This window comes from Simochromis diagramma, unplaced genomic scaffold (assembly GCF_900408965.1).
Source record: "Simochromis diagramma unplaced genomic scaffold, fSimDia1.1 OVJJ01000571.1, whole genome shotgun sequence".
Lineage (NCBI taxonomy): Eukaryota > Metazoa > Chordata > Actinopteri > Cichliformes > Cichlidae > Simochromis > Simochromis diagramma.
Window position 1 is genome coordinate 652,406 of NW_024386885.1, and position 15,875 is coordinate 668,280.

Here is a 15,875-nt window from a genome sequence, read left to right on the forward strand (position 1 = left end):
TTAAAATAGACACAAAATAGACCACTTACCATGACAAATGCAAAATAGACTCCTTAAATAGAAAAACATTAGGCAGCAGCTTTTTTTATTTAAAAAAAAAAGGGTTTACAAGCAGAGATACAGTGAAAGAGGAAATGCGAACAAATCCTTCAGCCTTCATATTCACCTTAACTGGAGTTCATTATGGGTATCTTTATAAAATAAACTTATATCTAACCAGGAATTCATGATTGTGGCATCAGGCTGTGTGTGTGTGTGTGTGTGTGTGTATGTGTATAAAAACTATGAAGCCCAAAGCGTAACCCTTTTTCTCAGGGTTCAGGTGGTGTTGAGTGGTTTTTCAGGATGCTGTGTGTTGTTTTGGCTGCTCTTGTACGCCTCGCTGAGCTGTTGAAGGTCACTTAGCAGACCTGCAAACTGCTCCTCCTGTGTGAGCACATTAAAAACAGCTGTTAATATGCTGAAATCAACCACTGTCGCTAAACTTTAAATATCCAGTACCTTAAAGGGAACATATTTGGTTAAGAAATACAAATTAGCTTGTTTAAAGGGCATCAAATACACTTAAACCACTCTCAGATCATTTCTTATAAAACTTAATCAGCATAGTTGCATTTAACTGCTTTTTAAATATTCAGTTTTTATGGGTCTACAGCATATGAAACTGTAATCTTTTAGCCTACTGATAACAATAGAGGCAGTGTTTGAAATATGCAGAGGATGTTTATCTATCAGCAGTGATCCGGGCTTTTTCCTGTATAAGGTTTTGGCATTCCCCTAAAGTAAAGTCACCGGCATTCTGTTAAATATTTCGAGGGTTTAATTTAATCAGGCATAAAATACACTGTTGTTTATGAAACGATCACAAATCTCAGAGAATTCAGTGACTGCTGATGATTAAGGTAACACAGGTAGCTTCTGCTATTTGAGGCAGACTGTGTTTGCCTGCATAGTAAACATAACCTGCACCCTCTGTTATTAAATAGCAGATTCCATCACAGTTTTTAAGAGACTAATGAATATATTTCTGCCTTTTAGTTTGCTACGTTTTAATTTAAGGACCTCTAGGGCTGCACTGAGATGCTCTGAGCCAGTTCTGGCTGTCTTCACTCCTCCACTGAATGGGCTTGCAAAGAGAAGTGACCACCTCTACTGGTAGCATGACTCAAAGTGTCATTTATAAATATCATGCAGTTATATTGCTCATAAATTAAATTAAATTGCATATAGAGCGTAAAAAAGTAGGTATTCCTAGGCTAAATTCCAAAGCCTGCGGTAGCTGCACATGTTAGAATAGTCTAACTAGGTCAGAACAGAACAGAAAATAAAACCATTAAATTTATAATTATATAAAAAAAGTACTAAATGTTACTACTTAATAATTTAAGTGAACTGTTTTATGTTAGCGTTCTCTCTATGGACATAAATTCTTTTACCAGAAAGTTTTTGATTTCTGAAAATTTTAAAAATCAGTGGTTTGGTTCTATTTTTCTATCTCAACTTAAAATGCGAAAAATCTTTTGCATCCCACTGGACCCTTAAACCTCATCTCTGATCAACTCATTAGGCTAAGAATAAGGACTTCCTTCGTGATGACTGACAAAATACCGGATGCTCTCTAGATCAGGGGTGTCAAACTCCAGGCCTCGAGGGCCCGTGTCCTGCAGGTTTTAGATCTCACCCAGGGTCAACACACCTGAATCAAATGATTAGTTCATTAACAGGCTTCTGCAGAACTTCAAGACATGTTGAGGAGGTAATTTAGCCATTTAAATCAGCGAGGAAACGAGGAATAACAAATGCAGGTGACCTGCAGTACCATCATAGCCCACCAGGGAGCACCAGCGCACACTGCTCTGTGGGGTTCAGGAGAATAAAATGTGGATCTTGAAGTGAACTAATTACAAGCACTGTTCTTTGACAGTGGACTTTCTTCATCTCACTTACCAGCACATTCACTCTCTCGGCTGCTGCAATGGCAACACTCAGCTTCCTCTCATCTTCCTCCCTTTCCTCTTCAATCACACCCAGCCTGCAAAACACACAGATAAGAAGACATGCTGTTAAGAGAGAAACACTGAGGTTGCAGATTGAACAGGATAAAGCACAAACAAAATGCATGCTTTAAAAACAGAATATATGAGGTGTGATCAAAACATTCTGAGAACTGGTCGATAAAAAACTCAAATCTAAAAACTCTTTCCTGATTTCAATTTGGCTGTTCTTCTGCGTGTGGTCACCTCAGATCTTGACCTTTCTAGAGACCAAATGTGTGTGCTCAACACTGATCGGTTCGTTGTGGGATCAAATTTTAGGTAGCTATAGAATTTAGGTGCAGTACTTTAGGGAAGACAGGATGATGCCTTGGTGCCGGTGCTCTGGAGCAGCTGAAGCGGTGCATGAGCGTGATTTACAAGTGTGCAGCTTTTTGTGTAGTGTGAGAAAGAGGATTCAGAGGTCAGAAGATTTTGACACATGGAGGGAGATCCCACTGCACGAGTGCAAGCTGATCGAACATGACTGTCACTGAGAGATCTAAAATAGTAGGTGCTCTCAACACTGTCCAGAGATGCACGACCTTCTGGTTTTAAGTATGAGATCCTCCAAATTTAAACTGGATAAAGATGTTTTCAATTTCTTTAGTCACACCTTGTGTTTACTTTCAAATGGAACACACACACACACACACACACGTTAATGCACAGACTAACCTGAAGGTGGCGCTGGCAAGCTGCTCCTCACGCATAGCCAGCACATTCCTGAGCTCGTTGACCTCTTCCTGCAATATTGCATTCTGGTCCTGACTTTGGATGATGAAGTCCTCCAGGCGCTTAGCCATGTCCAGCTCGCGCTCCGTCACCTGCTCTATGCCCAGGCGAAGCTCTGACAGCTCCTGAGCATGCTGTCATTACACGTAGACATCATATAAACTGCAGCATTGAAAGCAAACACTTTACACTGTCACTATAATATGTAGGAGGCTTGCCATACCTTATCCAGTAAGCTGAATTGCTCATTCTCAGTCTTGATCTCGCTCGGTTGCCGGGTGTGGCTGCCTGGTGGGTTGGGGTCCCCGGGTTTAATCCAGGGAACCGGTGCAGGTGCACGCTTGACAGAGACGCTCTGGGAAAACATGAGCAGAAACTCCCTGCGTTATTCCTCTCAGTGAAACTTGAAAAAATATGTGTGCACTTACAGAAGCGTGATTCAGAGGTGCTACTTAAGACCCCTGATCTGTGTTTATGTATGCTGTTGTGATATTCCTAGACATAAAAATGTTTCCTATGATGATTTTTTTTATCCACCACTCATAAAACTTGGACCTGGCCGATAAGTGTGGCAAGGATAAGTGTTTGTCCACTTCCAATCAATGCAATGTAATGTTCTGCAATAATGTACGGCTCTCAGGAATTCCATTAATCTGAATATTTTGAGTGTTTCTGCATAAAATATTTAAATATTACAAATCTAGAAACAATCTGATCCAGATTTAACTTGAGCAAAAGAAAGGAAGTAACAACAGATAAAAAAAACAGCCTGACTGTGATAACAACCGTACTTTGTTGTTGATTAGAATATTACAGTCACAAATTTATCTGTATTTTGCTGTTACACTGACATATGACGTATGCACACTGTAATATATAAACTGACTCAGATGTAACTTTATTAATTTTTTTTCTACTTTTATTACAATAAAGTAAAGTTGTTTTGCAAGACTTAAGAAGATAAATGTAATTATGTTTTGTAATTTGTGTCTTTAAACACTTAATGTTGTAATTATATTACAACATTTCTTTCACAGACAAAAGATACAGTAGAGATGTGATAAACAACAACAGATTCATATTATTTCTGTAAAAAATCTAGTCATGCTTGGTCATTAAAAATGGCCAAGGCTGTTTATTGTTTAAAGGCTTCAGAGTATGAACTATAGCCTCCTCTGTGAAAAGCTGAAGTCCTTTTTGCATAAACACGAGAACATGAGCTGCGCAGCTCAGTTGCTATTACAGGCAGTTCACAGTTCCTGTTTATACTCACAGTATTTGGTGGCGAGATAAGTGGTTGGTTGGGCTCCGCCTCCTGTTCCTGGTCAGATGTCGGCAGAGCCTCGGAGCTTGTTTGCCTCTTCATCTCACGTTTTACTTGTGCCGGACGTCTGTGTGGGGCACTCTGAGTTCTGGCGATCGGTTTCCTCCTTTGACTCCTGATATCCACGGTGAATAAACGGATCAGTGTTAATTATTTAAATGCCAATGAACACATTATACCATGTTTAAAATGCACAGACAAAGGATCCTAAATGGAATAAAAAAATCAAATCTATCTGACCCAAACTGAATTTGTAATTGAATAGCTTGAGAGGGTCCTTCCTCCACACTGACATGGGGAGGAGCTGCGTCTGACCTCCACTGTGCCCCTTTGAAACTGACCTGTTGTCACGTGTGCTTTTGGATTCCTGAGGAATATGCTGGAGAGACGACTGGAGAGGGCTGTACTTGCTCAAGTCCTTAGGTGGAATATACGCTGGCTTGATGTGTCCTGTTTGGCTGCAGGAATACCACTGTTTTAGTAACACGCAGCAGAACTAATATGATGGACAAATCACACAAATCAACATACCTGTTAATATCTATCCGAGGTGCTTCAGGGCCTAGTGACTCTGTTATTTGGTTCAGAATTGAAGGCAGAGGGTGCAGCTTGTCAACTGTTTGCTGAGGGAGAAACAAGTAGCATGTTAACCTTCACTTATACACAAAGCATGAAATAAGTATATTTATATAGTGAATGGATACATAATTGCTTCTGGTAAACTTGAGAGAAAAACTACATCTATGACCAAACAACACAGCGATACACACCACACACACCACATTTTTTCTACAAGGCCTTTTAATCCCTTAACCTACCAGTGTTAGAATTAGGATTCTGTTTACAAATCTTTATATGGGATAAAGGGGTAGCTGTGAATCTCTTAAATCTGTGTAACTAGATAACAAAAATCAAACCCTATCTTTAATCAGAGCTCTGATCACAAGAATAAGATTATTTCCTTCTGTGTCTGTAGTTCACTATCAATAGTTTTACTTAGGTCACCTGACAGATTAAAAAAATGTGGGAGGGGGGGGGGGGGGGTCAGAAAAATAAAAAATTATATCTTCTAATAATATCCAGCTATTTATGTCATTCTTGTGACTTTATCTGCAGTACCCCCATAGTCCACTTGGGGGCCACAGCAAAAGCTTTTTGTCCTGTACAGCCTCCATCTTGTCAACACAATCTTAAAGGGTAGAATTAGTGCGTGAGTACACCATGTATAACTGAAGTGATCTATATGTGGGTGTCAGTCAGTCCAGCTTGGCCAGAATGCTGCAGCTCTCCTTTTGACTCGTGTGAAGAACATATTACTCCGGTGCTTGCTTCCCTTCATTGGCTTCCAGTGCGTTTTAGAATTAAATTCAAAATCTTACTTTTGACTTATAAAGTGCTAAATGGCCAGGCACCGGACTATTTGTCTGACCTTTTGCAGCTTTATACGCCCTCTAGAGCCCTTCGACCAAGCGATCACCTGCTCCTTACCTTACATAAGTCTAGGATGGTTCATAGAGGAGATCAGGCATTTGCGGTTGTGGCACCGAAAATGTGGAATGATCTACCTCTCCACATTGGAAAGGCCCCAACTGTTACTCTTTTTAAATCGCATCTTAAAACATATTTTTTTACTCTGGCTTTCGAAACTGTATGAGAGTTACCAATTCTTTTATCCTAATTTTCTTTTAATTTTCTTACCCGTTGTTGTTGTTAATGTCATTGTTTAATTGTTATTTTGTACAGCACTTTGGTCAACTCCCTGTTGTTATTAAATGTGCTTTATAAATAAATAAATAAATAAAATGAAATCTTCATATAAACTCTATAATTATAAGTATCCCCCTGATAGCTGCTTATAAATTGTCTTCCACTGTGGTTAAGCTAGCTAGTGGAGCCATGCAACGCAAGAGTCACACAATTCCTTTAAAACTAACTACCAAACTGGACTAATGTTTGCCTGCCTACCTGGTCCTTCTGGTAGATGATGTCCACCAGCAGTCCATGGAGCACAGCCAAACGCAGAGGCAAATCCACATAGCCATCAAAGGATGTCATTGCAATCTCGGTGTCTCCACTCGACACCGTTTGTAGGAAGCCTCTCATTCCATCCCAGTGCTGCTCCAGGAATTCATTCATGAAGAGCATGTACTCCTCCTTTTCCCCGAACCTAAGTAAGAACAACAAATTTAATTTACTTTAGGTATTTATTTCAGGCCCTTTATTGTTATTGTACATGTGCAACAAAAAAATATCTTTATCCATATTCCCAGATTATGTCTTTCAGTATGCCAAAACAAACAAACAAACAAAAGCAAACAATCTGCTCAGGAACAAATGCACAAACGTGACACAAACTACTGACAAGGTGAAGTTGGCCAGATTCTGGATGACTTTGGCTGTCAGCGTAAGGGTACGCAGGGTGTTTGGCTCCGGGTACGGTTGCGTCAGACCAAAAAGGGAAGGACTGAGGATAGCAGGACACAAGAAACGAAGGAAGAGGGAAGCAGAGATGAGCCGATGGCCAATCTCCGGTTTGCCCTGGTCTTCACACACCTCCACCCAGCTGGAGAAGATCCTGTTTAACTCTTCAGGAAAAGGCCTAGTGGAAAGAAGCGTGTCAAGTATGAGATCTCTGAATGTGAGAGATGCCCAAATCATTTATTGTATGTTAAGCTGATTTCTCTCACCCATGGAGCTCAATGATCTTCTGCACCACCTCCTCACAGGTTTCCCTCAAGTGCTTCTGGTTGTTTGACAGTTCAGCCGCAGGACATTTACGAGGGTCAACTTCACAGTTCTCGGTCGATGCATATAGACGGTTGATAAATTCTCCTGCATTGAAAAGAAAGCATAGAGTTCAGGAAAACCCAGTACGATTGAATACAAGCAGCCACCTTTACGACTGATCTGCCCTACCTAGTGTGTCGATGAGGTACTTCTGACCAACCAGCTTCATATATTCATCTATAGCTTTAGTGGCCAGTGTGTTCTCTCTGAAGATCATTGCTTCTTTTTCTCCAAGACGCTCCACCTCATCGTTGCCCAAATCAATGAGGAATTCCTAAGGAATAAAAACTTACTGCTGAATATGCTTCTGGTTGTATTTTTGATACATATTGTGAAAAAATAAAGTTTGATTCATAAATTGCATTAAAAAAAAATTAAATTTAATCTCATTCTTTACCTTGGCCTTGCCGATGCTCTGGAGTACGTGGACCAGAGCTCCTGCCAGCTCTTCCTTCTCCTTCACATTCAGAAGTGGCTCCAAGTTTCTGCACATTTCTACGTAATCCACAGTCACATACTCGGCAAACTCTTTGTATTTCTCCATCGGCAGAACTTGCAAGTTCTGGAAACGGGCCTTGATGCGGAGTGAAGCCTGCGGCCCCAGAGCTTCTTTGTTCCCTGCTGAGCCTGACGCCTTATATGGAGTGATGGGGTACCACTTCTCCTGATAGGTCCTCCCTCGAATGTCAGCTAGAGGTATGGTCACGCTTCCCAGAGGGTGTAGACTGAAGTCGTCTCGGGAATGCCGCTTTTTCTTGGGGTCTTCTTCCCGGAAGAGGTGCAGGCTGATTTGGGAGATACAAGGCAGGTTGTCGAGCTCAAAGAATTCTCCCCAGAACAGTTGGCACCCTCCAGTCGCACCTCCACTGGCCCCCAGGCCTCCCGAAGACCCAGCGGAGCCATCTGCTGCCAGGCTGGAACGGTTTGGGAGCTTGCCAACAGCTCTGCTGGTCGTGCGGGCGAACAAGGTGCCATCCAGGTGTACCTCACAGTAATAACGCTTTTTGGGTGGCAGATCCTTGGCTTCATTAACCCACAGACTCAGCGAGTTCTCTGTGCGCTCGATGTTGTCCTGTGAATATAATGAATGTTATTAGTAGCACAACACAATTTGAATATTGCGTGACCGGTGGGACCGGCGGCTGAAAGCTCACCTTGTTGGGCTGTGCAGCTCGTCTCAGATCTTCAATCCAGCGGTCACGTTCAGCAGCCGAGGAGCAGCCGAAGCAGTGGGTGTTCTCAGAGTTTATCACCTATAGCACATTGAAACTAACAGTTAGTGGTCGTGGAATACTTTACGGTACTCGTTAATGAATCTATGGGAGTGCCCTTTAAAGTCTACCTCAAAGCAGTACTTCTCCCCCAGAATGGAGCTGTGGACCGGTCTGATGACGGTGCTGGTGTCTGCACTCAGATCTAGCGTCCCCACTGGACTGACTGGAATTGACACAGACTCTCGGGATTCATAGAGCCTTAAAATTAAACACAGTGGAAGAATTCAGTCACAAACAGGAGATGGAGATTTGTCAAAGGTACTCACAATGTACACTTTCACTACCTGCAGGTTGTTTTGCCATCGACACATTACATTAACACTGTGGTTGTTTTTAAAAAGAACATCTTGCAAAGTTTTATTTGCAACATGTTTGAATTATTCTTTAGTGAGGTTTTATGTGTGTGTAGGTTCTCTCTCAACCAGGTCAACCAGGTCATGCTGAACTCTTTTAAGTTTCCAAAACTTAAAGACGTCCAGTTGCTTTCTTTGCAAGCTTCTTGGACCTTTAGTGAGGTTTACTATGAAACTGATCGGTTAGTCTATTGTTGAAGAAGTGATTAAGAACATGATAGATGAATTATAGGCAGGGTTTTTTGAAGATAAGAGTTTGGCCTTAAATTATGAAAGACAATGAGAGAAGTTACTTTAGACCAAAGGTGGATATGGAGTGCAGTATATCTGCTTTGAGAAACACAGCAGTGCACTTTACCTGCGTCCTTTGTTAAGTCCCTGTTGGTTTAGCTGGGTGTTGCTATTCCTCTTGGCTTTGTTCTCAAGACGTCGCTTGATCAGTCCCTACGGGTGAAGAATGCAAACACAGTGCATTTGAGCAATTATGTGTTGTATCAACAGGAAAAGGAAAACTAGCGCAAAGATTGTCTCTGGCGCATACTGCACTCACCCTCACACCGCCATCTTGAGCCTTTGGTCGAGGACCAAGCTGGCCCCCATGGTCGGGGCTGCATTCTAGGGATTGGGATGAAAATGGAATTCTCTGTCAGTTTTTCATTAGTGTTGGCAGGACAAGTTGGCTTAACTAAATGAAATTATAGGCAGTACTCATTGTTTCCATTTAGAGTTTGTGGTCAGTACTTCTACATATTTCTTCCTTTTTGTGAGTCAGTTGTTTCCAGGCGTCAAATCAAATGGTTGGCAGACTAACTTTAGAGCAGATATTGTGTGCTGGTGAAGCAGGAATACCACGAATATTAATACAATTAAAATTGGCAAAGTTCCATTACGGTAAGTGACTTCCAGGTCATATGAGAGCACCTGGGGTTAAATAACCTGTGATTTTTTGCTGATATGAAAACAAAGCAGTAAAATAAGTAGTTATGCACACCATCTTATGACTAATTTTCAAGCAGTTAGATGAGTGTTTTTTCACTCATCTAACACAAATAACTTCTACTGAAGACTCTCAAAAACATCAAGCAAAAAGTTTTAATATTTCCAGATGGGTTCAGATGAGCCAGTTCAGGATGTGGTTTAAAGCTGTAATCTGATAGCTAGACCTATCTCAGTAAAGTTAACTAATTGCACATATGTCACTAAGTAACACATAGTGTACTGCAGCTTTACATAGAACAAATGTAAATGTTCCCATTTTGATTTTTCCTGTTTTGTGTGAACATTTTAACCTTTTAGTCAGAAAATTGATATCTCTAACTGGAGATCATGATATCCTCTTTTGCTTATTTATACTCAGCGATATTGATGTGTTTAATTACAAGATAACACAGGTGTCCGATTTTCTTTTCGCTGCTTACCCAAATTCCCACCACAAACAATCCAGCGTTTAAATCCTATCATTTAGTCCAGAGGTGTGTGCAAAAGCCCTGTTACTTCAGTCTCTGTGTCTTTATCATTTCCTTTCTGTCGTCTTCAAAAGAGCCGATTGAGTCACCCAGCCAGTCGGTGCAGGATCGAACACCTCCACAGTGCAGCACCTCCACTCTTCTAAGCAAAATATCTAAACTGCATGGATGGAAGATACCGACTATATCATCTCGCTCTGTCTTTCTGCGAGTTTTCATTGGACTGCTAAAACCCTGTCTTGATGCTATCTTCCCCAGAGGGAAAAAAAAACACAGAGGAAGCGATCTTACAGACATTGCCACGAACAAACATTTAGCTATTTCCTCTGTGTCTTCTGCGGAAATAGTGCAATAGTCATCGCTGATGTCAGTAACAGTTAAGCTGGGGGGTGTTTGATGATTTTTCTTCATTGCATTTTAATCTGCACATCATTTTGTTTGCTTTGCGTGTGTATACGGACCTGTGTCAATGTCTACAAGGTTCTGCATGCTGAGGTTGGACAAGCAGCTGCTGACACGGTTTCGAGTCCACATTGTTGGCTAAGACGGACACACAAAAACGGGCATTTTTTACTCTCCGTGGTTATGACAACATGATTTGAAATCAGTGTAAATAACATGCTGTTATCTGTGGGTACCTCTTCCTCTGGGGAAATGAGAATCTGCCCATCTTCCAGGCAACAGTTGCTGATGTCCCATAAGGGGACCTCCTGAGGCGGGACCCATTGCAGTCTTGAGAGTTCGCAGGGTCCGGCTGGTGTCGGCACAACCTCATTCAAACCTGCAATTCAAGTAAACGTTGCACAGACAAACACATTTTGATACTGCTCAATCATGTAAGGTCAGTATACACATGTAATCACGTGTTAAATATGTGCTGATTTCTCTCACTTTGAAGAACTGACAGTAAACTGTTTATGATGTACAGATACTGCTTAACTGGAGGCGTATGCTGCCGGGCTGGTTTGTTTTTGATTTTTGGTAATGACACTTATCTCACACAGCGATTGGCCACTCCCATTTGAGGTGTTGCCTTGGCCACTGACGCTATTGGTCTCTCTTTTTTATTACACGCCATGAAGGCCTGCGCACATCCTGTGGGCTGTCGTTAGGTTTTTTGTGTCTTTTTTTTTTTTTTTTACTCGATGTCAACATCCATTGTGCTTTTATCTCGTCTTAATGTTTACATTATCTTACTATCAAGTATATGCTGTTCTTGAAACGCCAGCAGAAGATAAAGATGATATTGCATCACTAAAACATGCATAAAAGCCCAGGAGAGCAGAAGGTGGCAGGAAAGTAATGCTTGTTTTTTAAAGCAATTATATTTTCTTCTTGTTCTTTTTAATAATAAAATATGGTATCTTCTTCATGCAGCCATGCCTCATTTGGCTCACACCTGCATGATCTGTCTGTGTGTGTTGCAGATGTTTCTCTCACTTCCTGTCAGCTGAGATGAAAGACGTCTAGAGAACTTCTGTATAGGTACAACTATTTGAATCTGTCCTGAGGTGGATTGAGGTTTCTGATGTCATTAGACAAATGTTCAGACATCATTTGTATTAGCTGTCTGAGGACACTCCTTTTTAGTTTCTGCACAAGTACAGGAGTGCGTGCAAATCTGACTAGAGTTCATATTTTGTATCTGAACAGCAGGTAGGCTTCTGGTTGGATTTGCCTACCATTTTCATATAAGGGGCACAGAAACTTCTTTGTCACAACAACACATTATGTTGCTGTACATTTTTTAGCCATGTACCTCTTAGTATGCATTTGTTTCTCAGCGCTGGGGAAGTTGGTTAGTGAATCTAGTTAAGTGTGGGTGCTGGTTTGCAGTTCTTCAGTTACTTTGAATTTCTGGGTCATTTCTCTGCTGTTTTGGCGGTTTTGGTCTCGCAATGATTCATGTCTGAAATGAGATAATGACGATTGTCTGGGTTCTGCTTTTTAGAAGGAGAGAAATCTGTTACCTACAAGGAGAGAGTCCTTAAACATAGACTTGAAGGGCGCAGGGCTTAGATTTTAAGCTTGTCCAATGACTCCACACTTGCCTCACAGATTTACTACTACTACTACTACTGCTGCTACTACTAATGTTTTAATCTCGGCCTATAATACTTACTGTTTGTTTAGAAAATATTCCAACAGTTACAGACTTTCCTTTTTGTCTTTGTACTGATCATTTTTTACTGTTTATTTGAGGATGTAAATGTTACATCTACAAATCTTCTAAAAGAGCTTTCTTGAGGTTAGGGGACTTTAAATAGCCATCAATAGACATCAGATTTGTCACAATATCCGAGATCACACTATCGTTTAGCTTACTGGGTAATGGCTCAAATATCTTTACAACATTTTGTTTAAATTGTTTGCTGATGTTTAAGATATTTTTGGAAGTGTCAAAGTCATTCAGTGGTGTTTGGCTGTATTTAACTCTTTCATCACTTTCATAACCTGTAACATTTCTGAGGTCCAGTCTTTTACTTGTGATTTATAAATGATTTATATTTATAATGTATTTTCACATAATGTAAGCCTATTTAAATTCTCAGCTTCTCTCTTTAATTATTTCTACATGTGTTTAATACTGAGCCAGATGCTAAAATAGTCTTAATAGTAGCATTGCAGATGCAATTTCCAGATGCACTTTTGACAGAGGTCACCCATACCACTCATACTGCTGAGTGTTATTAAATGGTCCTACCTACTTAACAGGAAATCACAAATCGTGTGATCGCAAATAGGAAACATTTTCTGATATTTCACATAATATTTGGATTGAGTAATGACCTTAATGCGCAGGGCTTTGTGTGTACGCTGTACTTTTGTTGTAGTAGTCTTACCTGCAAGGGATGGCGTGCTGTTGCGGGTCTGTAGCTTTGGCTTCTTGAGCTTCTGGGACACACTCCGAAGATATTTTTTAAAAAGTGCCCCTCCGCCCCCTTTCTGTGAGGGGTCACTGGAGGCAGCCCCCGAGGCTTCTGTGCCAGCAGAAGTGGCTGCAGCAGAGGATGAACCTGCGTGAGCCGAATTGGCAGTGGAGAGGGCTGCAAACAGCGACCCAGGAGGCTCGGACAGGGCCCTCCTGAAGGGGTTCTTTCTTGTTCCTCCGGAGGCTTTTTCAGGCTTGGCTGCATCGCTGCTTTTCCCATTGGATGAATTCTTTTCTCCGGGGTCCTCGCTCAAGGCCTTGCGCCAGTTTTGCATCTTGCTCCACTTGTTGCTAGAGGCCTTCTGAATTTTTTCCATGGTGGATGTGGAGGATGCCGGCGTTCCTTCTCCTTCTTCTTTCTGCTCATTGAGGGTTCCCTTGGAGCCAGTATGCCACTTGTATGTGTTGAGAGGGTCGCTGGTCTCAGATGTTTGTGGAGGCTCATTTTCCTTCTCAGGTGATCCCTGCTCCTTTGATGCTGGCTGAGCTGCAGGCTCTGGATCTTTCTCCTCAGTGCCCATTTCACACTTTTAGGGTGTAACTAAAATTCTCTCTGTTTTCAAGGTCGCATCAAAAACCTTCACAAGAGAATTCACCTGTCTCCCTCCTAATTTACCGCCGCTTTGGAGATTGCTGCGTGTGCGAAAGGAAGACAGCGTAGTCTGTATCTCCTCTAACTGTCTGTTTCTCATTTCCTGTCTTGCAAAAACGTTGATCAACAACACGCGACTTAGCTGCTCTGCCTGTGGTTGCTGTGCTGCTGCACTACTCCCATCTCTCTGGGCTGTTGGCTTCCTCATGAAATGACACAGAGAAGTTCAGCGTTTTCATTTAATACTTCCTGTCATCTGTTCTTCCTGTTCTGTCAAAAAAAAATAAAACAAATCTGCATTCAATTTGTGTGAAACTCAAAGAAATGTCCACAGATGTTATAATAAAATGTGTGTTTTAGGTTGTCCACCTTGACCTCAAAGGAAGCCTACTTGTCAGATTCAGTCTGTCACATTATGAGCAAGGGAAATGTGGTTTTGCATGTTACAAAGTAGTAGAAATCCATCGTGAGACAATATTAGGCAAGATGTGTAATATGAAGATAATTAATGAATTGGATGAATCTAATAAATCACCAGTCCCTATACAGTTAATAAGATTCATTTTCTTGGTAACTTGAATGAAATAAACCACCAAGGACAACATCTTTTTTGTCAAATATACGTGAAAAATATTGTATGGAAGACTCTGGGCCCAGTCTTACTTTTTTAGTAAGACCACTAAACTGATATCTGTGAGAAATAAACATAAGTATCCATGTGGTATCAGCTACCTGAGAGTTTACAAGCTGTTGACAGTTAAGAGTCAGTTTCCTGTCAAAGCTACAGGAAACTGACTATGAAAACCACTTCCTGCTCTCATGCTGCTCTTTTCTCGTACACACCTGCAGGGTATTTCTGTGTGCCAGTGGGGTGAACTGCCAGCAATATAGTCAGATGTTGTCTTTCTAATTGTGGGAAGTAATGATGGAGTACAGCAGGACCTTTAGATTTTTCATTGGGAACATTCCTCTAGTTCACTTCTCTAGTTCTTTAAGCTATAAAATACCCGGGAAGTGGTTTTATAGGAATCACATTCACACAGTAACATTAATACAGTATCAACATGCTTATATCTGTGTTTCTATAATAATAATAATAATAATGGATTGGATTTATATAGCGCTTTTCAAGGCACCCAAAGCGCTTTACAATGCCACTATTCATTCACTCTCGCATTCACACACTGGTGGAGGCAAACTACGGTTGTAGCCACAGCTGCCCTATAAAGAGCTGAGTGTGTGAAAACACTGAAAGTTACATTTTTGTCTTGTTTCGTCCAGGCCCTCTAGTGGCCGGGGGCATTTGGTATTGAAAATATGCTTTGACTGTATGCGGTTAAATTTGAAACGTAATCAATGAACACTGACTGCCTCAACATAAAAAAAATAATTAAAATTAAATGTAAAATTTAAAAGAAAAACTGTAACTGAAGTTTGAGAATGTTTATAATGTGTGTGCTGTCTTTTAGAACTATAATCAACCTTTAACCTGACACTAGTTTAAAAGTAAAAGGGGTCCATTTAATTTTTAGCCTTTATTTAAAAGGCTAAAAGCTGAATATTTACATTATGTGATAAGAGGCAGTAATCTCAGGTTTATCACTGTGCAGTTGCAAGAACACTTTTTTTTTTTTATTAACATTTGAACAACAAGGGCACTGATCTGGACTCAGTGACAACAGAGAGTCTCAGTCAAGGTTGCTCTGTATACGTTAACACCGTTCTTGGCCATAAAAACCCTGAAAACCACGAATATTGATCACAACAGGATTTGAAGTTAAACATTAACAGTAAAATGAATCTTTGCTGGTGCTGAAGTATTCTTAAAGCACAACAAAAGAAGTATTTCACAAAGCAGCATGTCTGTACAACTCCTCAAAATGTTGGCAAGAATGATGAATGCTGCAGGAAGTGCTTGTCCTGTTTACAACTCGAGCCAAAAACAGCTATAACATTTGAAAATAATAAAGATAAACGGGTAAATGTGTAAATACTGTATACTTAAGTATACAATAAGTTATTAATATTTAAGATGAATTTACAGTCACAAAATCAGAAAGTATTTAGATTCATTTGTGGAGGTCACAGTGTTTGTCTTCATCTGGTGGTCGATTGATTTACTGCAGAACAGTTTACCTTTTACCTTAACAAGAAAAATGTGGTACAGACAGCAGCGGTTTTTGATATGGACATTGGCCAGCGCTGCGTCGTGGTGGGTCGCATCATGGGCATCGGCAAAAAAAAAGTTGCTCGCACCCATGCTGCCCGACATCATGCCTGCACATTTTGTTGATTGCATGGGCACCGATCGGAGCGGGGCGGCCGGGGGTTCTCTGGCTGGCTGAACAGGTGTTGTGCCAAAAACTGATTTTCTAATTT

The 15,875-nt window shown here is 40.9% G+C and overlaps 1 protein-coding gene across 2 annotated transcripts; it reads right to left on the minus strand.

Moving 5' to 3' along the window:
• Nucleotides 1-68: 68 nt before the first annotated feature.
• Nucleotides 69-13,707, minus strand: rasal3 (RAS protein activator like 3). Of its 2 annotated transcripts, XM_040033378.1 has the most exons (19): nucleotides 12,816-13,707; nucleotides 10,611-10,753; nucleotides 10,434-10,512; nucleotides 9,057-9,121; nucleotides 8,865-8,950; nucleotides 8,222-8,351; nucleotides 8,034-8,132; nucleotides 7,277-7,951; nucleotides 7,009-7,153; nucleotides 6,780-6,924; nucleotides 6,455-6,691; nucleotides 6,058-6,259; nucleotides 4,624-4,715; nucleotides 4,434-4,550; nucleotides 4,042-4,207; nucleotides 2,992-3,123; nucleotides 2,712-2,902; nucleotides 1,948-2,032; nucleotides 69-426 (listed from the first exon to the last, which is right to left on the minus strand). In XM_040033378.1, exons 1-19 carry the CDS (start codon nucleotides 13,423-13,425, stop codon nucleotides 319-321), a joined length of 3,507 nt encoding a protein of 1,168 aa, XP_039889312.1. In that variant the 5' UTR covers nucleotides 13,426-13,707; the 3' UTR covers nucleotides 69-318. The 2 variants fall into 2 exon arrangements, with proteins under 2 accessions (XP_039889312.1, XP_039889313.1); XM_040033379.1 differs by lacking the exons at nucleotides 10,434-10,512; nucleotides 10,611-10,753; nucleotides 12,816-13,707 and adding an exon at nucleotides 9,925-10,420.
• Between the last annotated feature and the right edge of the window lie 2,168 nt (nucleotides 13,708-15,875).